Below are 21,209 nucleotides of genomic sequence, written 5' to 3'. Positions count from 1 at the left end.
TAGACCACATTCAGTTGTCGAACGTTGCAGATAGAAATGCCATGAATAGAGCTGATGTGATTCCTTATCCTACATAGCCTTGTTCTTCCATCTGAATGTTCCAAAACTTTGCATCCTGCTGAACAAGCCTGATCATCATGGTGGTTTATTAATTTGTAGTCTGATTTATGAAAAGATACTTAAAAAAGATTGGACTGAAAATAGTTAATTGAGTTTAAGTATTTATTTAGTTGCAGGTCTAACCATTTCAGACAAGCATATGCACACTCATTTGGATTTTCCTACAAACACCTGACAAAACACGCCCTTCTTTCTTTGAAATCAATCACGTTTCTCAGTTCAACAATAAAATAAACCTTTGACAGTCATAAAAAAAACACTTGCTTTTTCACAAATATTGAGCCAAATGATCATAGCCATGTACAGTAAGTTGGTAGGGAGGAGATTCTAGTCTCATTGTGAAAAACAAAGCCTTTCTGCTTCATTTAGAGGAACCAATGTGTTTCTGAACAGCATCTGCTTGATGGTATCACTAACACTTTCTTCATGACCCCTACTGTTCATTCCTTCTCAACACAGCCACCCTTTTCACCCCGCAGCCCTTGTCAGTCTCAGAGGAGTCCCTCCATCTCCCTCATGAAGGCCTCATACATCTGGTCCTTGGTCTTCATGTTGGGCTGAGAAACTGGGCCCATCTGAGTAGGGTTGGCCGACCCCATGGGGGCAGCCATCGACTGCTGCTTCTGGCCTCCCACCCTTTCCTCTCTTCTTCCTCTCTTTTCCATAGGCCCTCCTCCGCTCCCGGCCCCTTTATCCCTGCGCACCCTCAGCGCCGTGGGCACGAAGCGGGTGACCTCTGTCTTGGGGTTGATGATCTGGGGTTTGGCTGAGATGGTGGCTCCGCCACTCCCCTGGCCTGTTGTCAGATTGCTGCCTCCGGCTGAGACAGAGGTGATGTTGGCCCGCTTCTCAATGGTTGGTGCATGGTGGTGGCTGGTGGGGTTCGCGCCCGACGGCAGGGTACTTGTCCCCGGGGGAGGGGGCATCTGCATCCCTGGGCGCATGGACATAGGAGGCAGCATGGAGGCATTGGGGTTGCTCTGGGAGCCATCTGGGTTGGAGCCGGGTTTCTGGCGGTGGACGATGCTGGGGGGAGCGCTGAGGACGGAGTTAAGCGGCGGGGGGAAAAGAGAGAGTGGAGGGGCGAGTTGGCGTGGGGGGCCAGAACGTGGTGGAGGGGGGATGCCTACAGAAAGGGAGAAGAGAGGAGATTAGAGTGGGGGAAAATCCTGCTTTAGTCCCATGCTTTGCTGCCCAAAATTAATTTTACATTTATTTTAGCTTGAGGTATGTGCCATGTTGATATATATTTTTATTACTGTTAACTTTGGGTACTGCTGAACTGTAGTTATGTTTAAAAAATATGTATGTTTTGACAATGTTCCGTGTTTAACCTGTTAGGGTATAGGGGGCAGTATTGAGAATTTTTGAAAAAATATGTGCCCATTTTTAACTGCCTATTACACCAACTCAGAAGCTAGAATATGCATATTATTGTTCAGGTTTGGATAGAAAACACCCTAAAGTTTCAAAAACTGTTTGAATGGTGTCTGAGTATAACAGAACTCATTTGGCAGGCAAAACCCTGAGACAGATTCTGACAGGAAGTGGATACCTGATGTGTTGAATTGACTTTGAGCCTATGCCATTGAAAAACAAAGGGGGTTAGGAATATTCTGGCACTTCCTATTGCTTCCACAAGATGTCCCCAGCCTTTACAAAGTGTTTTGAGTATTCTACTCTGAGATCTGACCGAATAAGAGTCATGGAACGTGATGGCCCATTACTCACCTGGCGCGCGAGTTGATGGTGGGTACTCTCATTCCAAAACGTTTTAAAAGAGAACCCAATGGTCCGCCTTGAATTTTATTCATGTTCTGGTTAAAAAAGGCCCTAATGATTTATGCGATACAACGTTTGACATGTTTGAACGAACGGAAATATATTTTTTCCGTTCTTGAAGTGAAGTCCGGCTGGCTTAGATCATGTGCTACAACACGGAGGTTTTTGGACATAAATGATGAGCTTTTTTGAACAAAACTACATTCGTTATGGACCTGGGACTCTTTGGAAGTGACATCTGATGAAGAGAATCAAAGGTAATGGATTATTTACATAGTATTTTCGATTTTAGATCTCTCCAACATGGCGGTTAGTCTGTATCGCAATGCGTATTTTTCTGGCGCAGTGCTCAGATTATTGCAAAGTGTGATTTCCCAGTAAGGTTAATTTTAAATCTGGCAAGTCCATTGCGTTCAAGAGATGTAAATCTATAATTCTTTGAATGACAATATAATATTTTACCAATGTTTTCTAATATTAATTAATTATTTTGTTGTCATGACTTGACTGCCGGTATTGGAGGGAAACGATTTCCTGAACATCAACGCCATAGTAAAACGCTGTTTTTAGATATAAATATGAACTTGATAGAACTAAAAATGCATGCATTGTCTAACATAATGTCCTAGGAGTGTCATCTGATGGAGATTGTAAAAGGTTAGTGCATAATTTTAGCTGATTTTATGGTTTTGGTGACGCCTGTCTTTGAATCGACAATGCACTACACACAGCTATTTTCAATGTACTCTCCTAACATAACCTAACTTTATGCTTTCCCCGTAAAACCTTTTTGAAATCGGAAAACGTGGTTAGATTAAGGAGATGTTTATCTTTCAAAGGCTGTAAGTTAGTTGTATGTTTGAGAAATCTGAATTTTGACATTTATTTGGTTTCAAATTTGCCGCTCTTGAAATGCACCTGCTGTTGATAGAGTGCGCCACGGGGGGCACGCTAACGTCCCACATAGCCCCAAGAAGTTAAGGAGAAGGGATAAAGTCCTATGAAATTCCAATAAAAGGCACAAAATTACATCCACACATACCTGGGGGAGCTGGGGGAGGCAGTCTGGGTGGGGGTCCCCGGGGTGGAGGACCAGGAGGGAGACCTGGAGGGGGGCCTGGGGGAGGGCCAGGGGGACGACCTGGTGGGGGTCCAGGGGGCAGTAGACGGGGCATCGGCCCCCTTGGACCACCTAGCATACCAGGCGGCCTCAAAAACGGGGGAGCACCTTAGGATGACAAACAAGACATATCACATGACATATCACATCATAGTGCCTTGTTTTAGTAATTTGATAGTAATGAAGCAACGTCACACAAGATGACACTGTATTCCAATCATTACTACACATAAAACCAACTAACCGGGTGGAGGGCCGGGAGGCAGGCCAGAGGGCGGACCAGGAGGCCTCATTGGAGGAGCTGGGGGTGGTCCCAACGGTGGAGGCCCTGTTCCTGGTGGACCCTGCATGTGTAGAGGTGGTTGCTGTCCTCCCATTGGTCCAGAGGGTGGAGGCATGCGCTGATTGGGTATAAGGTGAGACTGGTTGTCGCCTGGTGGTCCCCTATCCTCGATGTCTGAGTCGTCAGAGTCAGTATACTCCTCCTCAACTTCCTCTTCCTCCTCTTCCTCCTCAGGGATGGACTGCCCTGTAGACAAATAATAAAGGGGGATGAGTGAGAAAGGGATGAAGGAAGAAAGTATAACCTAGTTCCCATGGAGAAATTCTCCTCAGCGAATACAAACCTCTTTAAATTACATCATTCTCCAAAATAGTGTCAACAATCCAATCATTCATCTGCATCATCAAGTCCTGCTGAAGTGTGGTAGTGGTGTTGTGTGCAGACTGAAGGAGATCCAGTACCTGCCATCCTAAGCATCATAGCCTGCAGAGGAGTGATGGCCTTTTTCTTCTTCACAATCCTCTTCTTCTTGCTCTTCTCCCTGGGTGCTGAGGGGGGCATGTCTGCAAACCGCACACTGCGTCCTGCAAAACATATCACACAACCTTGTGTAAAACTTCATATCTGTGTTATCATTCTTTAAACTACAACACCAAGCAGTGCACAGACTTGAAGACAGAACCCAACACACTTGGGGTGATCAAGAAAGCGCATATGCGGACAAGGCTCCGCCTCTCACCTGCATGTCTGTCCCCTCTGTCCTCCTCTCTGCCCTTCTCTCTATCGTCCTCCTGCCGGTCCACCATCATCCTCTTGTCAACCTCGCCTCCGTCATCCCTCTCTCCTTCACTGTCCTCTTCAGAGTCGCTGTCGTCTTCCTCCCCATCGTCTCCATCGCTCTCGCTCCCACTGTCCCTCTCTCCTCCCATCAGCATAGTGTCCATGGCTTTCTCCATGTCAGAGGCCTGGTTGGACGTATCTGGTTGTAGGCAGAGAAAGGTGGATTTGGATGAGAAAGTAGAATGAAGCATATTTATTCCTCCTGATCCCATGTACAAACATGTGCAGTACCTGCGTCTGCTGCGAACTGGGCCCTGCGTGAGGCGTACAGCGCCAGGACCTGAGACGGTGGGGGGCCAGTTGGGGGACCTGGGGGTTTCCTACCAGGGGGTAACCGAGGGACGCCTGCCACCGCTGCAGACATGGAGGCACTGATCCCCTTACTGAGAGAGAAAGAGAGTGTTTACAGAGCAGCTGGTAGCTTTGTGGTGTGGTCCATAGGAATGATACTGAGGCAGCACTAAATTCAGGGGACTGCCCACCTAAACGAGGAGCCCTTCTTCAGGATGGAGGGAGGCTGGGTCCCAGGCAGGGGGATGTCCTGGATCAGGATGCTGGAGGGGGCGTGGGGCATCTCTGGGAGTGGGATGCTATCCACCTCCACCAGTTCAGCATTCTAGTTGACAGTGCGAAGAAGAGAAATAGTGAGTAGTGAACAACAGCAACAATCATGACATTTACATTTTAGTCATTTAGCAGACGTTCTTATCCAGAGCGACTTATAGTAGTGAATACATACATTACATTTCAAGCATTTTTTTTTTTTGTACTGGCCCCCCGTGGGAATCGAACCCACAACCCTGGCGTTGCACACACCATGCTGGCGTTGCAAACACCATGCTCTACCAACTGAGCACTGCTCGGTTTATCTATTCTATTCATACATGTTCATCAGCATAGCATACACACCTTGACTGAGTCAAAGTAGAGTGACAGCTTGCCGCGATTGCTCTCATAGTCCAGCTCCAGTTTGCGTAGCTCCTTGTAAGTGTCTGGGTTCTCTCTTTCGTACAAACGTACGATGCGCTCAAACGTCTCCCGTAGCTTCTTCCTCTTGTCCCTCAGCACCTTCTCATTCAGCAGCGGCTGCTGCACAGGGTTGAACTCTGGCACAGGAAAAAACAGATAGAGAACGGATGTGAACAGGAGAAAAGAAAATGATTAGCAAGATCTTTTTGGAAGACAAATAACAAACGCACAAACTTGTTTAAAACCCGTTTGCAATGGCTCACCCATTTCATCCAGCTTCTCCATGTCTTTGATGATCTGTCTGGGGTCCTTCATCTTCAGTACAGCTGTTCTCACCATCATCCTCTGCTTCTTGTTCTGTGGCGCAGCAAAGAGCACAGTGAGTTTTATAGACAGAATACAAAGTCAACCTGTCACTGACATTCAACTTGTTAACCAAGGTCTTACCTTCTTCAGCTCCCGTTTCCTGGCCTCCTTCCCTGAAGAGGAAAAGGCACCGCATTAAGTTTGATGTAGAACCTGTTACCTGACAGCTCCTCTACGTTGATGCCTTTACTATTGTTCACAGTGCTGCTGAGCTCAATAACAGACACTGAAATGATTTTCCTTTCACAGAAATGGGATCCCCTGAAGCTTAAGTAACAATGGGTGTCCACTGATGTGTTCATGCTCAAGTTGAGGTGAACGTATGATGTGAGCGGTCACATGACGACGGAAAGTGTATGACGTTACTTACTGGCCTGGTCGGTGGGGTTCATGAACTTCCCACTCTTGGTGGAGGAGGTGGAACGCCGCCCCATGGTGACGCCGCGTCTCCTTCACCCTGCCAGGGAAGATACAGTATCAACTTATTGGAATCAGGAGAAAATACAAATCTATAAGTTATAAGATAGCTGCTGGGATGGTGTAAATAAAACTAGGCTGCATTACACACTGCAATGGATATTCCAACCATGAGCCCCAGCCTGCTCTGCTCTTGCTGAACAAAAACTTTTTTTGTGTGATTCCTAACCAATGGCTGTGCTGTGTAGACCTACGGTGGCAGTTCAGAGGGAGAGTCAGAGGCTTCTTCCAAGAAAATTCACTCTTGCTCATGAACAGTGTTTCCCAACCCTGGTCCTCCAGTACCCCCCAATAGTACACATTTCTATTTTAACCCTGGACAAGCATACCTGATTCAACTTTTCAAGCCCTCAATGAGGTGTATTTGTCAAGGGCCACAACGAAACGGTGTACTGTTGGGGGTATTAGAGGACCAGGGTTGGGAAACACTGCTATAGCCTATGTTCAGTTCAGTTTGAGAAGGAGAGCGGAAGATGAAAAGGAGGACTGGAGGTCAACTTTTATAGCTTGCTACTACTATAATTGATTTGATTAAAAACAATACGTTTCCTGCCCATGATGTAGGCCTATTTATCAGAGTTATTGACCTCACAATAAGCCAGATTCAAGTAACTTACATTGTGGTGCTGAAACGAAGCAGCGGCACAATCAATGGGAAATGGACAGCTCATGGTGCTGAAAGTAGGCAAATTCAAATTGGCATAATTCATTTCAACAGTCTTAATTTTAATTAGTTTACTAACAACAAGAGGGCTTTGTGTTGGAGCCTATTTAAAAAATAAGAGGTAGGCCCACCTGGTTGGCAGGCTAACTTAGGCTATAGACTACTATGTCAAAAGATTTGTTGGTCAATTCCACCATCCACTCTTTAAATAACAGCACTTCACTGACACAGAGGTAGGTTAAGTTAAAACCAAGACTCGAATTGATGGGGTATGAGTGGTATGCCTTTGGCCTGCTTATTAAAGAAAATGGCAAAAAAAGAAAACACAGATCTGATTATATAAAGTGATCTATAACAGCGCTTTGGTCCGCGATGCTTTATGCTAGAAACAAGCTGTAAAATATCCAGCAGGAAAGACGTGATTCTGATGCATATGGGGATATCATTGTTTCTAGCATAAAGACAAAAAATGTCCTTTGCTTGGGAAGTAATCTTATTCTGTCACTATCAATTGATTAAGTTATTCACTTTCTATACAATATAAGATGTTTAAACCCAGACAGCTTTTAGGTAAACGCTTGTGACCTTCTCTCGTTGGGTTGAGCTACAGAAGAAGAGTAGCGAGCAGTTAAAGCTGCCATTTTTCTGCGTCGGTAGGTCTAGTCTGTCTGGGGTTATAAATTAGGCCTAACTTTGGAAAGCACCATGCTCAGATTCCTAATGAGGTCTCAGATTGTATTATTTGCAAACAAGGGCAGTTTCATTGCAAACAAGACACATTGATTTGGCATTGGAGAAATATGAGATGAACACACAGGCATATGTTCATTCTTAGCCTGTCATTTCAGAAATTGGTATGGCATTAAACAAATATTCATATTTAAGGCTCTGGTCTGTCCAAGAAGTGAGGGTAAACGTTCTCTGCTATCCACTTTGTTTTAATTATTATTTTGGGTATAGGGGAGGGTCACTCGTTTTTTGCGTTCAGGGAGGGTTTAGGTAAAATATATTTTGCTCTAGGGAGAGCCATTCATTTCCATTTCAGAGAGGTCCCATTTCAGAGAGGTCCTTATTATAAATAACGTTCACTCTCTTGCTGCGATTAAACCAATAATTAATTGCCTTTTGACATTGTGCTGGGAAACATACTTGTACATACAAGTTCGTCTCCCAGCACAATGTCACAAGACAATTATTGGGTGAATAGCAGCTAGTCAGAAGTATACGTTAACAAGTCCAAACTAACAACTAACGTTAGCTAAATTAGCTAGCAAAGCTGTACCAGTTCTAATGTTAGCTAGCTATAGATCATGGAAATACTCGCCAATATTAATTTGCTGAAATGTTAAATAGCTAGCTAACTAGCTAGCAAATTTTGTAACCAACGGTAGCTATATCACCAGTCTGCAGGTTTCACATCAGCATAACGTTAGCTTGCTAAATTAGCCAGTCAACTAGCTTGATGAACAGGTAACGAAAAAGCTAACTTGAATTGACTCTACCTTTATCCACGTGAAAACTGTGGGCAGTGCGCCTTTCCCCTCTCTTACTTTCCAATCGGGTGAATTGTCAACTATAAATGTCGTTTCCTGTATCAAACTAATGTACGTGATACCCTTTTAGATCACACTGACAAACGCTTTTGGCTAATTGATGCAGTCCACCATGTTTTGATCGCCGCGAGCTAGGGCGGAAGTCTCGTGTGAGAAACCGGAAACGCCAAAATAGAAGGTCAAACAAAATACGCTCGTACTATTGTTTGTACAGATGAAGGTGGTACGTTCAGGCGTTTGGAAATTGCTCCCAAGGATGAACCAGACTGGTGGAGGTCTACCATTTTTTTCTGAGGTCTTGACTGATTTCTTTTGATTTTCCCATGATGTCAAGCAAAGAGGCAGTGAGTTTGAAGGTAGGCCTTGAAATACAGCCACAGGTACAACTCCAATTGACTCAAATGATGTAAATTAGCCTATCAGAAGCTTCTAAAGCCATGACATCATTTTCTGGAATTTTCCAAGCTGTTTAAAGGCACAGTCAACTTAGTGTATGTAAACTTCTGACCCACTGGAATTGTGATACAGTGAATTATAAGTGAAATAATCTGACTGTAAACAATTGTTGGAAAAATGACTTGTGTCATGCACAAAGTAGATGTCCTAACCGACTTGCCAAAACTATAATTTGTTAACAAGAAATTTGTGGAGTGGTTGAAAAACGAGTTTTAATGACTCCAACCTAAGTGTTTGTAAACTTCTGACTTCAGCTGTAAATACGAACATTGGCAGTGATGACCAAAATAAACGCCCCAACCTTGGGATCATTTACGCAATTGAACAGGTAGATAGATATGTTTGTTCATGCAATATAAAATGCAATGTAGTCTAAATGTTTTCAGCTGTCATATATGTTTTATATTCATGAAGGTGCTGAAGATCTGTACATGTAACTTTTCTCTTTCAATATTTGTAAACAAAGTCAGTAATGTCATGCCAATGGCACTTTTTGCTCCACTATAGTTGCTCCACTATTTTTGTATCAAAGTCTTTACCAGCCTTTGATACCACAGAGGTCGTTTGTTCAGGTCTCCTTCAGTGCATAGCCTAATCTGTTTCTCATTTGTTCCCTTTAGGAAATTACAGATCTCGCACAATGTATCATGTTATAACATTGTTAGAATATTGTTATGTAATATGAAATAATTTCATGAAAGACACATTGTTTAGATATTTTTATGGACCATACTACACTACAGAATATTACCAAATAGTTCTCTTGATAACTTCTCATTATCCTCTTTCTCTCTTTCTCTCTCGCTCTCCCTCTAACACCGTATCGATCTATACTTCATTTATTTCGATTTATTCAGATGTTTCATCCTCAGAACATTACAACTATTTCTCTCAAAAAAGCCTTGCAGAAGGGAAGTTGGTTTGTGGAGTGGGTTGACATCTAGTATGGGATTGGTCCGTAGAATTCGGTGTAGGCAGCAATGATCCCAGCTGTGTCCATCATGTTCTCACACCAGTAGTTAAGCTCACACACCTCCCTCAGACTGGGAATGAAGGTGTTGGGCAGTTTCCATAAAATAAGAGGAAGAGGTGAAAGAAGAAAGGGGGACGAAAAAAATATAGATGAAAATCTAGATATTATCCAGTGTGAAGAAATAGGCTTATATAAATAACATTTCACTCCATGATAACAACAGGAAATTCCCTGAATATTTGAGCACATTTCATCTTAAATGAAGTGGAAATGATGCTTGTTCCCATACAAACATTGATTAACAGCAAAACACATACGCTGAGTGTACAAAACATTAAGAACACCTGCTCTTTCCATGATATAGACTGACCGGGTGAATCCAGCTGAGAGCTATGATCCCTTATTGATGTCACTTATTAAAGCCACTTCAGTCAGTGTAGATAAAGGGGAAGAGACACGTTAAAGAGGGATTTTTAAGCCTTGAGACAATTGAGACATGGATTGTGTATGTGTGCCATTCAGAGGGTGAATGGGCAAGACAAAAGATTTAAGTGCCTTTGAACAGGGTATGGTCATAGGTGCCAGGCACACCGGTTTGTGTCAAGAACGGCAACACTGTTCGGTTTTTCACACTCAATAGTTTCCCGTGTGTATTAAGAATGGTCCACCACCAAAATTACATCCAGGCAACTTCACACAACTGTGGGAAGCATTGGAGTCAACATGGGCCTGCATCCCTGTGGAACGCTTTCGACACCTTGTAGAAAAACAACCTTGTGTGCCAGGCTATCAGATGACAGACAGGGGACAACAGAACAGTACTGTACCTCTCCAGCTGAGTCAGGGACAAGTCTGCAAGGGCAGTGCCGGCTCTCTTCTGTCGCACCAAAGTGGAGGCCAAGTCCTTCTTAACAAACACACCTGTAAGGTCATAGAACATATTAACTTTTTAAAACGAGAGAAATATAAACAAGTGTAATCACACTGCACTTAGAATAACCATGTTCAGTGCATCTACGACCGGTCATCAACATTACAGTACACACAATCAGACCACTGCCATTCTGGTACCAATTATCCTGCTGATGTCTCTTACCCACTCTTTTCTCACTAGCAGGCTTTGAGGCAGTGGAGGTAGAGGAGTCTGCGTAGAGAGGAAACAGTATTGTACATGACTAATCATCTCGATCTGAAAACACAATTACAACATTATAAATTCTTTACATGTTTTATTTATTCTTTAACATTTATATAAAGTTTCATTATTTCTTTGATTATTTTCCTTATTCCATTTATGCTGAAATCCTAAAAATAGTTGCACATTTTGCACAGGTGCAAAACCTTGACTAACGCTGTCGCTCTATCTCTGCTCTAACCTCCAATAGAGTGGCACACACATGCCTGAGCACAGAGGACAAGGATGGCCAAGGTCTTCATCTTTCTCTTTGCTGTTGGTTCACAATCTGGACGATCAACAAGTATGAGATTTAGACTGTTCTGTCTTGCTTGTCTCTCTCACCAGTACATCAACACACACTCAGTTTATAGTTATGACCCTCACAATATCTTGAGTTTGTGATTGGTTGAGGAATCATGTATCATACACCCACAAGCAACAGCAAATGTACACTGGCACATGAACAGATGTACCTAATTGTAATACTTGAGTACAAGTAGAGATATCTTAATAGAAAATGACTAAAATGACTAAAGTAAAAGTGAAAGTTATCCAGTAAAATACTACTTGAGTAAAAGTCCAAAAGTATTTGGTTATAAATATACTTAAGTATCAAAAGTAAATGTAATTGCTAAAATATACTTAAGTATCAAAAGTAAAAGTATGAATAATTTCACATTCCTTATATTATGAAGCAAACCAGACTGCACTATTTAGATTTTTTTTACGGATAGCTAGGGGCACACTCCAACACTCAGACATAATTTACAAACATAGCATGTGTGTTTAGTGAGTCTGCCAGATCAAATGCAGTAGGGATGACCAGGGGGATTCTTTTGATAAGTGTGTGAATTGGACAATTTTCCTGTCCTGCTAAGCATTCAAAATGTAACAAGTACTTTAGGGTGTCAGGGAAAATGTATGGAGTAAAAAGTACATTATTTCCCTTAGGAATGTAGTAAAAGTTGTCAAAAATGTAAATAGTAAAGTGAAGTACACATACCCAAAACAACTACTTAAGTAGTACTTTAAAGTATTTTTACTTAAGTTAATTGTTGCACCACTGCTAATACAATTCTTCAGAGAAAGATTTTTTTCAATACCCCACCTTGCTAGGATAATGGCAATGAGGCATTTTTTTTTTATGAGTTGGAAAACATATTGGGAGACCATACCTCCATACATAATCCTTCCAGATCCTTGATATCCTTCATCTGTGCTTATAGATTGCCATCTTCTATTCAAACCACAGATTTTCTATGGATTTCTAGTCTAGAGACTGAGATTGCCATTCCAAAATGTTGATTTTGTAGCAAATTAACCATTTCTTTGTGGATGTTGACGTGTGCTTGGGGTTATTGTCTTGCTGGAAGATCCACTTGCTGCCAAGTTTCAACCTCCTGGCAGAGGCATCCAGTTTTTGGCTAAAATGTCTGTGTACTGGGTAAAGTTCATGATGACGTTGACCTCAGCAAGGGCCCCAGGACCAGTGGAAGCAAAATAGCCCCATAACATTCAAGATCCACCACCATATTTTACAGTTGGTATGGGGTTCTTTTCTGCTTATGCTTTCTCAATTCGACGCCAAACCCACCACTAGTGTACGTGGCCAAAGAGCTCTATTTTCATGTCATCTGACCATAGCGCTGATTCCAATACAAGTGCCAATGCTGTTTAGCAAACTTCAGGCCTTTACATTTGTTGGATGACATGAAAATAGAGAATGAAAATGTCCCCATTTTTTTTGTTGCATACAATATAGTTCAGTATTTGAATTATTTATTTTATACAGTCATTTTTGCTCATCTTTATCAAGGGTGTCAATAATTTCGGACCCCACTGTATAAAGACAACACTCCTTTAAATGTGCAGTACCACCAGACAACCTCAAGAGGTCCGAGTTTTACAGCATGTCCACACGACATCCTATTCAAACCACGAACTACTGGTTGATAAAACCATATGATACTAATTGAACAAGAAGAGAAACCTCCATCCGTCATTATGTGACAGACTTTTGATCAGAGGTTTTGCTTTTTTATAACAAACCACAGTGATTTCCTATATGAGGAAACTGAAAGCAATTTTTAGATTGATTGTTGATTGTACATTCATTCACCAGTAATACACATGGTATGGTATATCCAGTGCCTGTATGGAGCATTGATAGGCATATAAAAACTAAAACACATAAATTGTTCAACTACTGAAGTTGAACAAAATTCTATTCTATTCTGCTCCATTCTTTTCTATTCTGCTTCATTCCATTCTATTCTGCTCCATTCTATTCTATTCTGCTCTATTCTATTCTATTACTTGTTGCCTTTTCCCCACTCATGTTCAACTTCTTAAGTAGCACATTATTGCTTGACAGCATTGCAGAATGTAGAGACCTCACCCTTAAGGGGTGTGCAAAGACCTTATGTAAAGACCTCACCCTTAAGGGGTGTGCAAAGACCTTATGTAAAGACCTCACCCTTAAGGGGTGTACAAAGACCTTATGTAAAGACCTCACCCTTAAGGGAAATGTCCCTTTATATTTTGCTCTCTCAGTTCCTTTCCAAGTCGGACTTCTGGGCCGCTGAAGTGGCCTTGACAATGTGGGGTGTAATTTCAGCATCTGGGTCAGTGCTGATGTCGTTCCTCCATGTAGGGACAAAGTTCAGAAATCTATCCTAGCAAAGCCTTAATTATGAACATTTTGGTTCTGCGGAATCACAAAAAAGCATCAATGTGATTGCCCTTTCGTGGGCAGTGGTGGAAAAAGTACCCAATTGTCACACTTGAGTAAAAGTATAGATACCTTAATAGAAAGTTACTCAAGTAAAAGTGAAAGTCACCCAGTAAAATACTACTTGAGTAAAAGTCTAAAAGTATTTGATTTTAAATGTACTTAAGTATCAAAAGTAAATGTAGTTGCTAAAATATACTTAAGTTTCAAAAGTAAAAGTATAAATCATTTCAAATTCCTTATAATAAGCAAAGCGGACGGCACCATGTTCTTGTTTTTAAAATGTACGATAGTCAGGGGCACACTCCAAATCTCAGACATTATTTACAGATAGTCAGGGGCACACTCCAAATCTCAGACATTATTTACAGATAGTCAGGGGCACACTCCAAATCTCAGACATTATTTACAGATAGTCAGGGGCACACTCCAAATCTCAGACATTATTTACAGATTGTCAGGGGCACACTCCAAATCTCAGACATTATTTACAGATAGTCAGGGGCACACTCCAAATCTCAGACATTATTTACAGATAGTCAGGGGCACACTCCAAATCTCAGACATTATTTACAGATAGTCAGGGGCACACTCCAAATCTCAGACATTATTTCCAAAAGATGCATTTGTGTTTAGAGAGTCCGCCAGACCATAGGCAGTAGGGATGGCCATGTGTTCTTTTGATAAGTGCGTGAATTTCACAATTTTCCTGTTCTGCTAAGCATTCAAAATGTAGGGAGGACTTTGGATTGTCAGGGAAAATGTATGGAGTAAAAAGTACAATATTTTCTTTAGGAATGTAGTGAAGTAAATGTTGTCAAAAATATAAATAGTAAAGTAAAGTACAGATACCCAAAAAAACGACTTAAGTAGTACTTGAAAATATTTTTACTTAAGTACTTTACACCACTGTTCGTGGGTGTGCCATGACCAGATCCAGTGTCCTGCTTGTGTCTCTCTTGTCTTCTAGAGACTGATATTCACTGTGTTCAGATGACCTCTGGTTCTTATGGTACGGTAAGGAGCTGCATCTTGTCTACAAAAACAATGACCAGCTGACTACTTATTGTTGTATGTGACCTGGAAATTAATATTTTCTATTGATACCATTGATGCTCCCATTTACAAAAGTTAGGGAAAAAATTACCAAAAATATATACATTTACATTCCAAAAGTGGAAGATAAGGCCATACAAACTATTGGATAATCAAACAAATAGTAACTGACTTTGAACATAATTTACACTTACAGTTTAAAAACAGGTGCAAACTTTGTCATGCTGGTGCAAAAATGTAGCTTCCCTTGGCTTTTATGGTTTCCACACTACATTTTTCAGATTTGTTGCTACCACACTGGTCAAACTGGAACAGCTATTAGCGTTCACACATCTGCTCCCCATTCAAAATCCTATTCAGCTGAAATGTGGCAACACGCGGAACCAAATGAGGTGGAATTCTGTAGCCCACAAGTAAGGTTACTAAGCCCCTCTGAGGAATATCGTGACACCATAGGATTTAGACAATGAATGTAAGAAACTCCTCAAAAACACTTTTTAATACATAGAAATACATATGGGTTAGACAGAGACTGTTGTCTTAGTGTGGATGGAAAAAGGGAACAATGGAGGTGGGTGTGAAGCTAATCTTCACAAGCACAGATTTCTGAAAGCAGTTATTCTTTGAAGGTGTGGTGATTGTGAGTAGGCTATAAAGTTATACAATAAATGGCGCATGAATTATATAAATGCGCAAGATTATTGGATCACTATATACGTAATTGATTTTACTGATATGTTTTCATATATTTGTCATATCTCTTTTACTGTTACATCACCGAACCAATATCCTGTTATGTAATGTCAGAGTGTGTTGAATGAGCGTACAGTAAATCAATAGCAGGAATAATTGGTATGATAAGATGGACAGGGACTCAGAATCCACGGGTCCCCATTGTGCCTGGATTCCTAGCTCCAAAATATCTCTGATAGGCCAGCTGGTAACCATAGCGATGGGCAAAGAAGCGACAGGGAGAGTAGTCTTCACATGTCTCTGTGCGCCTCTCTGCTGGAGACTTCATTGTTCTGAAACACAGACACAAGTCAACTACAATCACAGTCAAGCATTATGAAACACAGATAAACAAAAAACACAGAGGCCTACAGTGCCTTCAGAAAGTATTCATATTCCTTGACTTTTGACACATTTTGTTGTGTTACAGACAGAATTCTAAATGGTTTAAATTGATATTTTTTCTAAAAACAGGTTTTTAGAAATGTTAGCAAATGTATTGAAATTTAAATACAAAAATATCATTTACATAAGCATTCACACCCTTGAGCCAATACATGTTTGAATCAGCTTTGGCAGCGATTACAGCCGTGAGTCTTTCTGAGTAAGTCTCTAAGAGCTTTGCACACCTGGCATGTACAATATTTGCCCATTATTCTTTTCAAAATTCTTTAAGCTCTGTCAAAAGAGTTATTGATCATTGCTAGACAACAATTTTCAAGTTTGGCCATAGTTTTTCAAGCAGATTTAAGTCAAAACTCTGTCACTCAGGAACATTCACTGTCTTATGGTAAGCATCTCCAGTGTAGATTTGGCCTTGTGTTTTAGGTTATTGTCCTGCTGAAAGGTGAATTAATCTCTCAGTGTGTCACGACTCCCGCCGAAGTCGGCTCCTCTCCTTGTTCGGGCGGCGGTCGACGTCACCGGTTTTCTAGCTATCGCCGCTCCACCTTTCATTTTCCATTTGTTTTGTCTTGTTTTTCCGCACACCTGGTTTACATCCCCTCATCACTCTACGTGTATATTATCCTCTGTTCCCCCCATGTCTGTGTGTGTAATTGTTCGTTACAATTATTGTGTGACGCGGCAGGCTGTTTTTTCCGGGTATTGTTTTGAACCCGTGGTATTGTATTGTTGTACATTATTTGTGTGACTAGTGCGCTATTCGCTTTTTCCTTTGGCTGGAGTGTTGTGACGCTGTTGCGTCCGATTGATTTGCTTCTGCCAATTAAAGCGTGCCTGTTCACTCATCTCTGCTCTCCTGCACCTGACTCCAGTTGACCAGTTGCACACCCAGTCTGACACAGTGGAAAGCAGACTGAACCAGGTTTTCCTCTAGGATTTATTTTAGGGTGCTTAGCTCCATTCCGTAAATGTTTTATCCTGAAAAACTCCCCAGTCCTTAACGATTACATACCGATAACATGATGCAGCCACCACTGTACTTGAAAATACAGAGAGTGGTACTCAGTAATGTGTTGTATTGGATTTGCTCCAAAAATAACACAATGTATTCAGGACAAACAGTTAATTGCTTTGTTTTGCAGTATTACTTTAGTGCCTTGCAAACAGGATGCATGTTTTGGAATATTTGTGTTCTGTACAGGCTTCCTTCTTTTCGCTTTGTCAATTAGGTTAGTATTGTGGAGTAACTACAATGTTGTTGATCCATCCTCAGTTACTCCTATCACAGCCATTAAACTCTGTAACTGTTTTAAAGTTACCATTGGCCTAATGGTGAAATCCCTGAGCAGTTTCATTCCTGTCTGGCAACTGAGTTAGGAAGGACGACTGTATCGTTTGTGGTGACTGGGTGTATTGATATACCATCCAAAGTGTAATTAATAACTTCACCATGCTCAAAGGGATATTGAATGTGCCCTTCTTTGTGAGGCATTGGAAAACCTCCCTGATCTTTGTGGTTGAATCTGTGTTTGAAATTCCCTGCTCGACTGAGGGACCTTACAGATAATTGTATGTGTGAGGTAAGGAGATGAGGTAGTCATTCAAAAATCATGTTAAAACCTATTATTGTACACAGAGTGAGTCCATGAAACTTATTATGTGGCTTTTTTAGCACATTTTTACTCCTAAACTTATTTAGGCTTAACATAACAAGGGGTTGAATAGTTATTGATTCAAGACATTTCAGCTTTGACATTATGGGGTATTGTGTGTAGGCCAGTGATTGTGTGTGTGGTACCTCCTGTAAGTGCTGCCTCTTGATGGAGTGTTGTAGGCGCTTCCCCTCTGTGGACTCTGTGGGTTGATGAATGAGTTGGCTCGGTATGGACTGACAAACACATCTGGAATGTAATGGAATTAAATAAAACCATTTTATTAGAAGAAATTACTCCCATCTCAACAGGGGCGGGCATACAGATTTCAGTGACAAAATCTTATTGAATTCACTGAATGGCCTAGTTGGTCTCGAATTCTAAATCAGATGAAATAAAAAATAAAAAATGGACAAATAGTGTTTTTATAATACATCAAATGTGTGGGAATGTTTTACTGCCATAAGAATCTGAAGGTCAATCACCTTCAAAGGATTCTGTGCTTTCTTGAGAATCTGTGGAAAAGAAGGGGAAAGTTATTCGTGACTTATCAGTGTAGATCACCAGGTTTACTAAAAAGATTCTGAATTGACGTAGTGTTGATTTGTAGTGTTGAAATGTACCGTAGCAGACGCAGAGAGAGATGGTGACACACAGGGCCACACACTGGAGGAGAGTCCTCATCCTCACTCTGGCTGTCTGTCGGTCTCTTGGTCTGCTGGAGGGAAGACTGATGTTAAAATGTGTTATAATACCACCACCACCATGAGAGAAATAAGGCGTGGAGGGAGCGCATGACGTTACTGTACGTTAGGGACTGTGACAGCTATAAAACAAGTGAACTGGTGGTAAAGATTCTACATGGGTCTGTATGTGGGTTCATGTACATGTTAACGCAGCCATAAATCCATTGACTACACACTATTTCTCAATGTCAACAAAAATAATAATATCTAGGCCTATACATTTATGTATTTCCAGAGTAGAGGGCAAACAAACAAATTCCCAAAACCAATGTTATTTTTGTATGACTGGATTTTAGGGTCCCTCATGATGTTCATAAGCTAACTTATTAATTGTTTTAAGATGACCATAGCAAGGATTATTTAGCTATTTGATTTTGAATTTTAAGACCCCTTAAGGTATCAAAGAAATATATAAAATTATTGGATGAAGTGGACCAAGGCGCAGCGTGGTAAGTGTTCATGATTCGTTTATTCAAGAAACACTAAAACAAAATAACTACAGCAACAAAACGAAAGCGAACAGTTCTGTCAGGTACAGACACTAAACAGAAAACAAGATCCCACAAACTCAGGTGAAAAACAGGCTGCCTAAATATGACTCCTAATCAGAGACAACGATAGACAGCTGCCTCTGATTGGGAACCACACTGGCCCAAAAACAAAGAAACAGAAAACAGAATTTCCCACCCGTGTCACACCCTGATCTAATCAACCATAGAGAATAATAAGGATCTCTAAGGTCAGGGCGTGACATCATTACTGCTATTAGCCAATAGAAACACATTGAATAACAGATTCACTACATGGAATAACATATAGTCCCCCCCAAAAAATCTAAAGGAAGTTTGTTCTGAAGTGTCTGTCCAATAGCTGAGAGATATGAAAAAGATCAGGTAACCATTTTTATTTATCCCATTATTTTAGGCACTAAACTATCTACATATATACCCATATATACTTCCATTAAACTGGTATAAACTGGTATTTGTAAACTCAGGTTCTCTTTATCTAATATTAGGTTTTGGTTGAAGATCTAATAACATTCAGTATCAAAAATATGCAAAAATAGAGAAAATCAGAAAGGGGGAAAATACTTTTTCACGGCACTGTATATGGGTATACTGTAGTAACTAGTCAGTGCCATTGCTGAATGATGGGGGAGGGAGAAAAACAGTCATAGTGCTGGCAGCAATGGAGCAGTGACACACACACACACACCTAACCTTAACCAAAAAACCTAACCTTAACCCTAAACCTACCTTAGCTCCTAACCCTAAAACTAACCCTAGCTCCTAACCCTAACCCTAAACCTAATTCTAAACCTAACACTAATTTTAACCTTAACCCTAAACCCCTTAGAAATAGCATTTGACTGTGTGGGGACCAACAAAATGTCTCCAGTTGGTCAAATGTTTGTTAGTTTACTATTCTTGTGGGGACTTCCGGTCCCCACAAGTATAGTCACACACACACACACACACACACACACACACACACACACACACACACACACACACACACACACACACACACACACACACACAGTGACCTTGCCAGGTTTTTGACACCTGTACAAATAGTCAACAAGACCCCAACCTTCCTAACAGAAACCCCCACATTCACCCACATCCATGTGCCCCATGGCAGACCCTCTCTGTCGCCTCCTGTGTTTGTAGGGTTTGGATGACAACCTGGTACAACACCCCTCCTTTACATACCCAATGGCACACGTCACCCCACAGGCATGGGGCACAGCTAGCCCACAGGGAAGGAGCTCACAGACCTTACAGGCAAAAGGGTTACGAGGATATCAATGAGTGGGTGTGGGTGTGTTAGTGAGGTGCTGACAGCATTGTCTGCACCCTTTTATGTGCGTCTGCAGCCTGGCGAACACACAGCAGGCCCTGAGCCCCCCCCCCCCCCCCCCAGGCCAGAATGTGCTAACCTCACTGGAAAAAAAACTTTACCATGCAGGATGCTACTAACCCACAGAACTGCACCACCAGGCTAATGACCCCTATTCACTCAGCACTCAGTAGCACATCAAACAAACTGAAGGCTGTACCCATGCATCTCACTGTATCACTATTTTAATGGATCAAAGTCTGTATGTTTTGTTATTTACAGTTACACTTAATTTTAGGCTGCAAACAGTGACAGCCGATATTTACACCTAAACATTAACCTCCTTTATGGGATTTCTATTGGAGTTATGTCAAAGTTACCAATATCAAATGTATATCTTGTTTTTAATATATTGTGGATAGTATATTGTTATGTAGCTATAAACCTATGAGATAGTTGTACTTACCCTAAGAAGGTAGTTATGGTGTCAACTCTCTTGGTAAAGTCTCTTTCAGAATCTCCCTCTCTCTCTTTCTCTCTGGGGATATTTCTTTATTCTGTATAGCAAGGCTTTTATACCTCTTCTCCCCCACCCGTCTGTTTCCCCCTACTCCCTCTTTCTCAGCCCTCCCTCTCTCTTTCTCCTCCCTTCTTCTTACTATCAGCCCATTCCACCTCCTCAATCAGACCACACTTAACTCACTCTCTCCCTCTCTCTTCTGTAAACATACTCACACGTTCGCTGAACAACAGATTATGGAAAGGTGGAGTGGAATGAAGGAAAACAGACAGGGTGTAAACAGAGAACGAGAGAGGGATGGAGGAGAGGAATAGAGAGGAAGGCCAGTAGCGGAGTTACCTGCTCTATCACCGCTACCTGACAATATTTACTGCTGTTTACCAACATGACAGCAGGGTATGAAAAGAGCAAGTAACATACAAACTCCACACAGACTGACTCCACTATTTATCATCAACACTTCACGAAAATGTCATGTAGAATTTTCACTGTAGTGCCAGTCCTTGTCCTTTCATGTTTTTGACTGCTGAAACAGTGTTCTTAACTGCATAGTGGGGTGATGCATTTATTATACTGCCAAAACAGTGTTCTTAACTGCATAGTGGGGTGATGCATTTATTATACTGCCGAACAGTGTTCTTAACTGCATAGTGGGGTGATGCATTTATTATACTGCCGAACAGTGTTCTTAACTGCATAGTGGGGTGATGCATTTATTATACTGCCAAAACAGTGTTCTTAA

At 41.5% G+C, this 21,209-nt stretch overlaps 3 protein-coding genes across 4 annotated transcripts; all 3 read right to left on the bottom strand.

Moving 5' to 3' along the window:
* Positions 1 to 208: 208 nt before the first annotated feature.
* LOC115171346 (WW domain-binding protein 11) lies at positions 209 to 8,359 on the bottom strand. The gene is made up of 12 exons (XM_029728069.1): positions 8,124 to 8,359; positions 5,851 to 5,937; positions 5,562 to 5,593; positions 5,378 to 5,471; positions 5,055 to 5,251; positions 4,628 to 4,761; positions 4,377 to 4,528; positions 4,045 to 4,284; positions 3,767 to 3,889; positions 3,267 to 3,551; positions 2,945 to 3,130; positions 209 to 1,246 (listed from the first exon to the last, which is right to left on the bottom strand). The coding sequence occupies exons 2-12, from the start codon at positions 5,912 to 5,914 to the stop codon at positions 612 to 614; spliced, it is 2,142 nt and encodes a 713-aa protein (XP_029583929.1). The 5' UTR covers positions 5,915 to 5,937; positions 8,124 to 8,359; the 3' UTR covers positions 209 to 611.
* Positions 8,360 to 9,427: 1,068 nt separating this feature from the next.
* Positions 9,428 to 11,088, bottom strand: LOC115170619 (osteocalcin-like). The gene is made up of 4 exons (XM_029726875.1): positions 10,980 to 11,088; positions 10,700 to 10,747; positions 10,431 to 10,524; positions 9,428 to 9,673 (listed from the first exon to the last, which is right to left on the bottom strand). The coding sequence occupies exons 1-4, from the start codon at positions 11,038 to 11,040 to the stop codon at positions 9,571 to 9,573; spliced, it is 306 nt and encodes a 101-aa protein (XP_029582735.1). The 5' UTR covers positions 11,041 to 11,088; the 3' UTR covers positions 9,428 to 9,570.
* A 3,954-nt stretch (positions 11,089 to 15,042) lies between these two features.
* Positions 15,043 to 20,549, bottom strand: LOC115171345 (matrix Gla protein). 2 transcript variants are annotated; one of them, XM_029728067.1, is made up of 5 exons: positions 20,414 to 20,549; positions 17,980 to 18,071; positions 17,842 to 17,871; positions 17,503 to 17,605; positions 15,043 to 15,592 (listed from the first exon to the last, which is right to left on the bottom strand). In XM_029728067.1, the coding sequence occupies exons 2-5, from the start codon at positions 18,038 to 18,040 to the stop codon at positions 15,442 to 15,444; spliced, it is 345 nt and encodes a 114-aa protein (XP_029583927.1). In that variant the 5' UTR covers positions 18,041 to 18,071; positions 20,414 to 20,549; the 3' UTR covers positions 15,043 to 15,441. The 2 variants fall into 2 exon arrangements, with proteins under 2 accessions (XP_029583927.1, XP_029583928.1); XM_029728068.1 differs by having other exon boundaries at positions 17,980 to 18,074; positions 20,414 to 20,501.
* Positions 20,550 to 21,209: the final 660 nt, after the last annotated feature.

The sequence above is a fragment of the Salmo trutta genome, chromosome 32 (genome assembly GCF_901001165.1).
Source record: "Salmo trutta chromosome 32, fSalTru1.1, whole genome shotgun sequence".
Taxonomy (NCBI): Eukaryota; Metazoa; Chordata; class Actinopteri; order Salmoniformes; family Salmonidae; genus Salmo; species Salmo trutta.
This window is presented reverse-complemented; position numbering and strand designations above follow the sequence as displayed.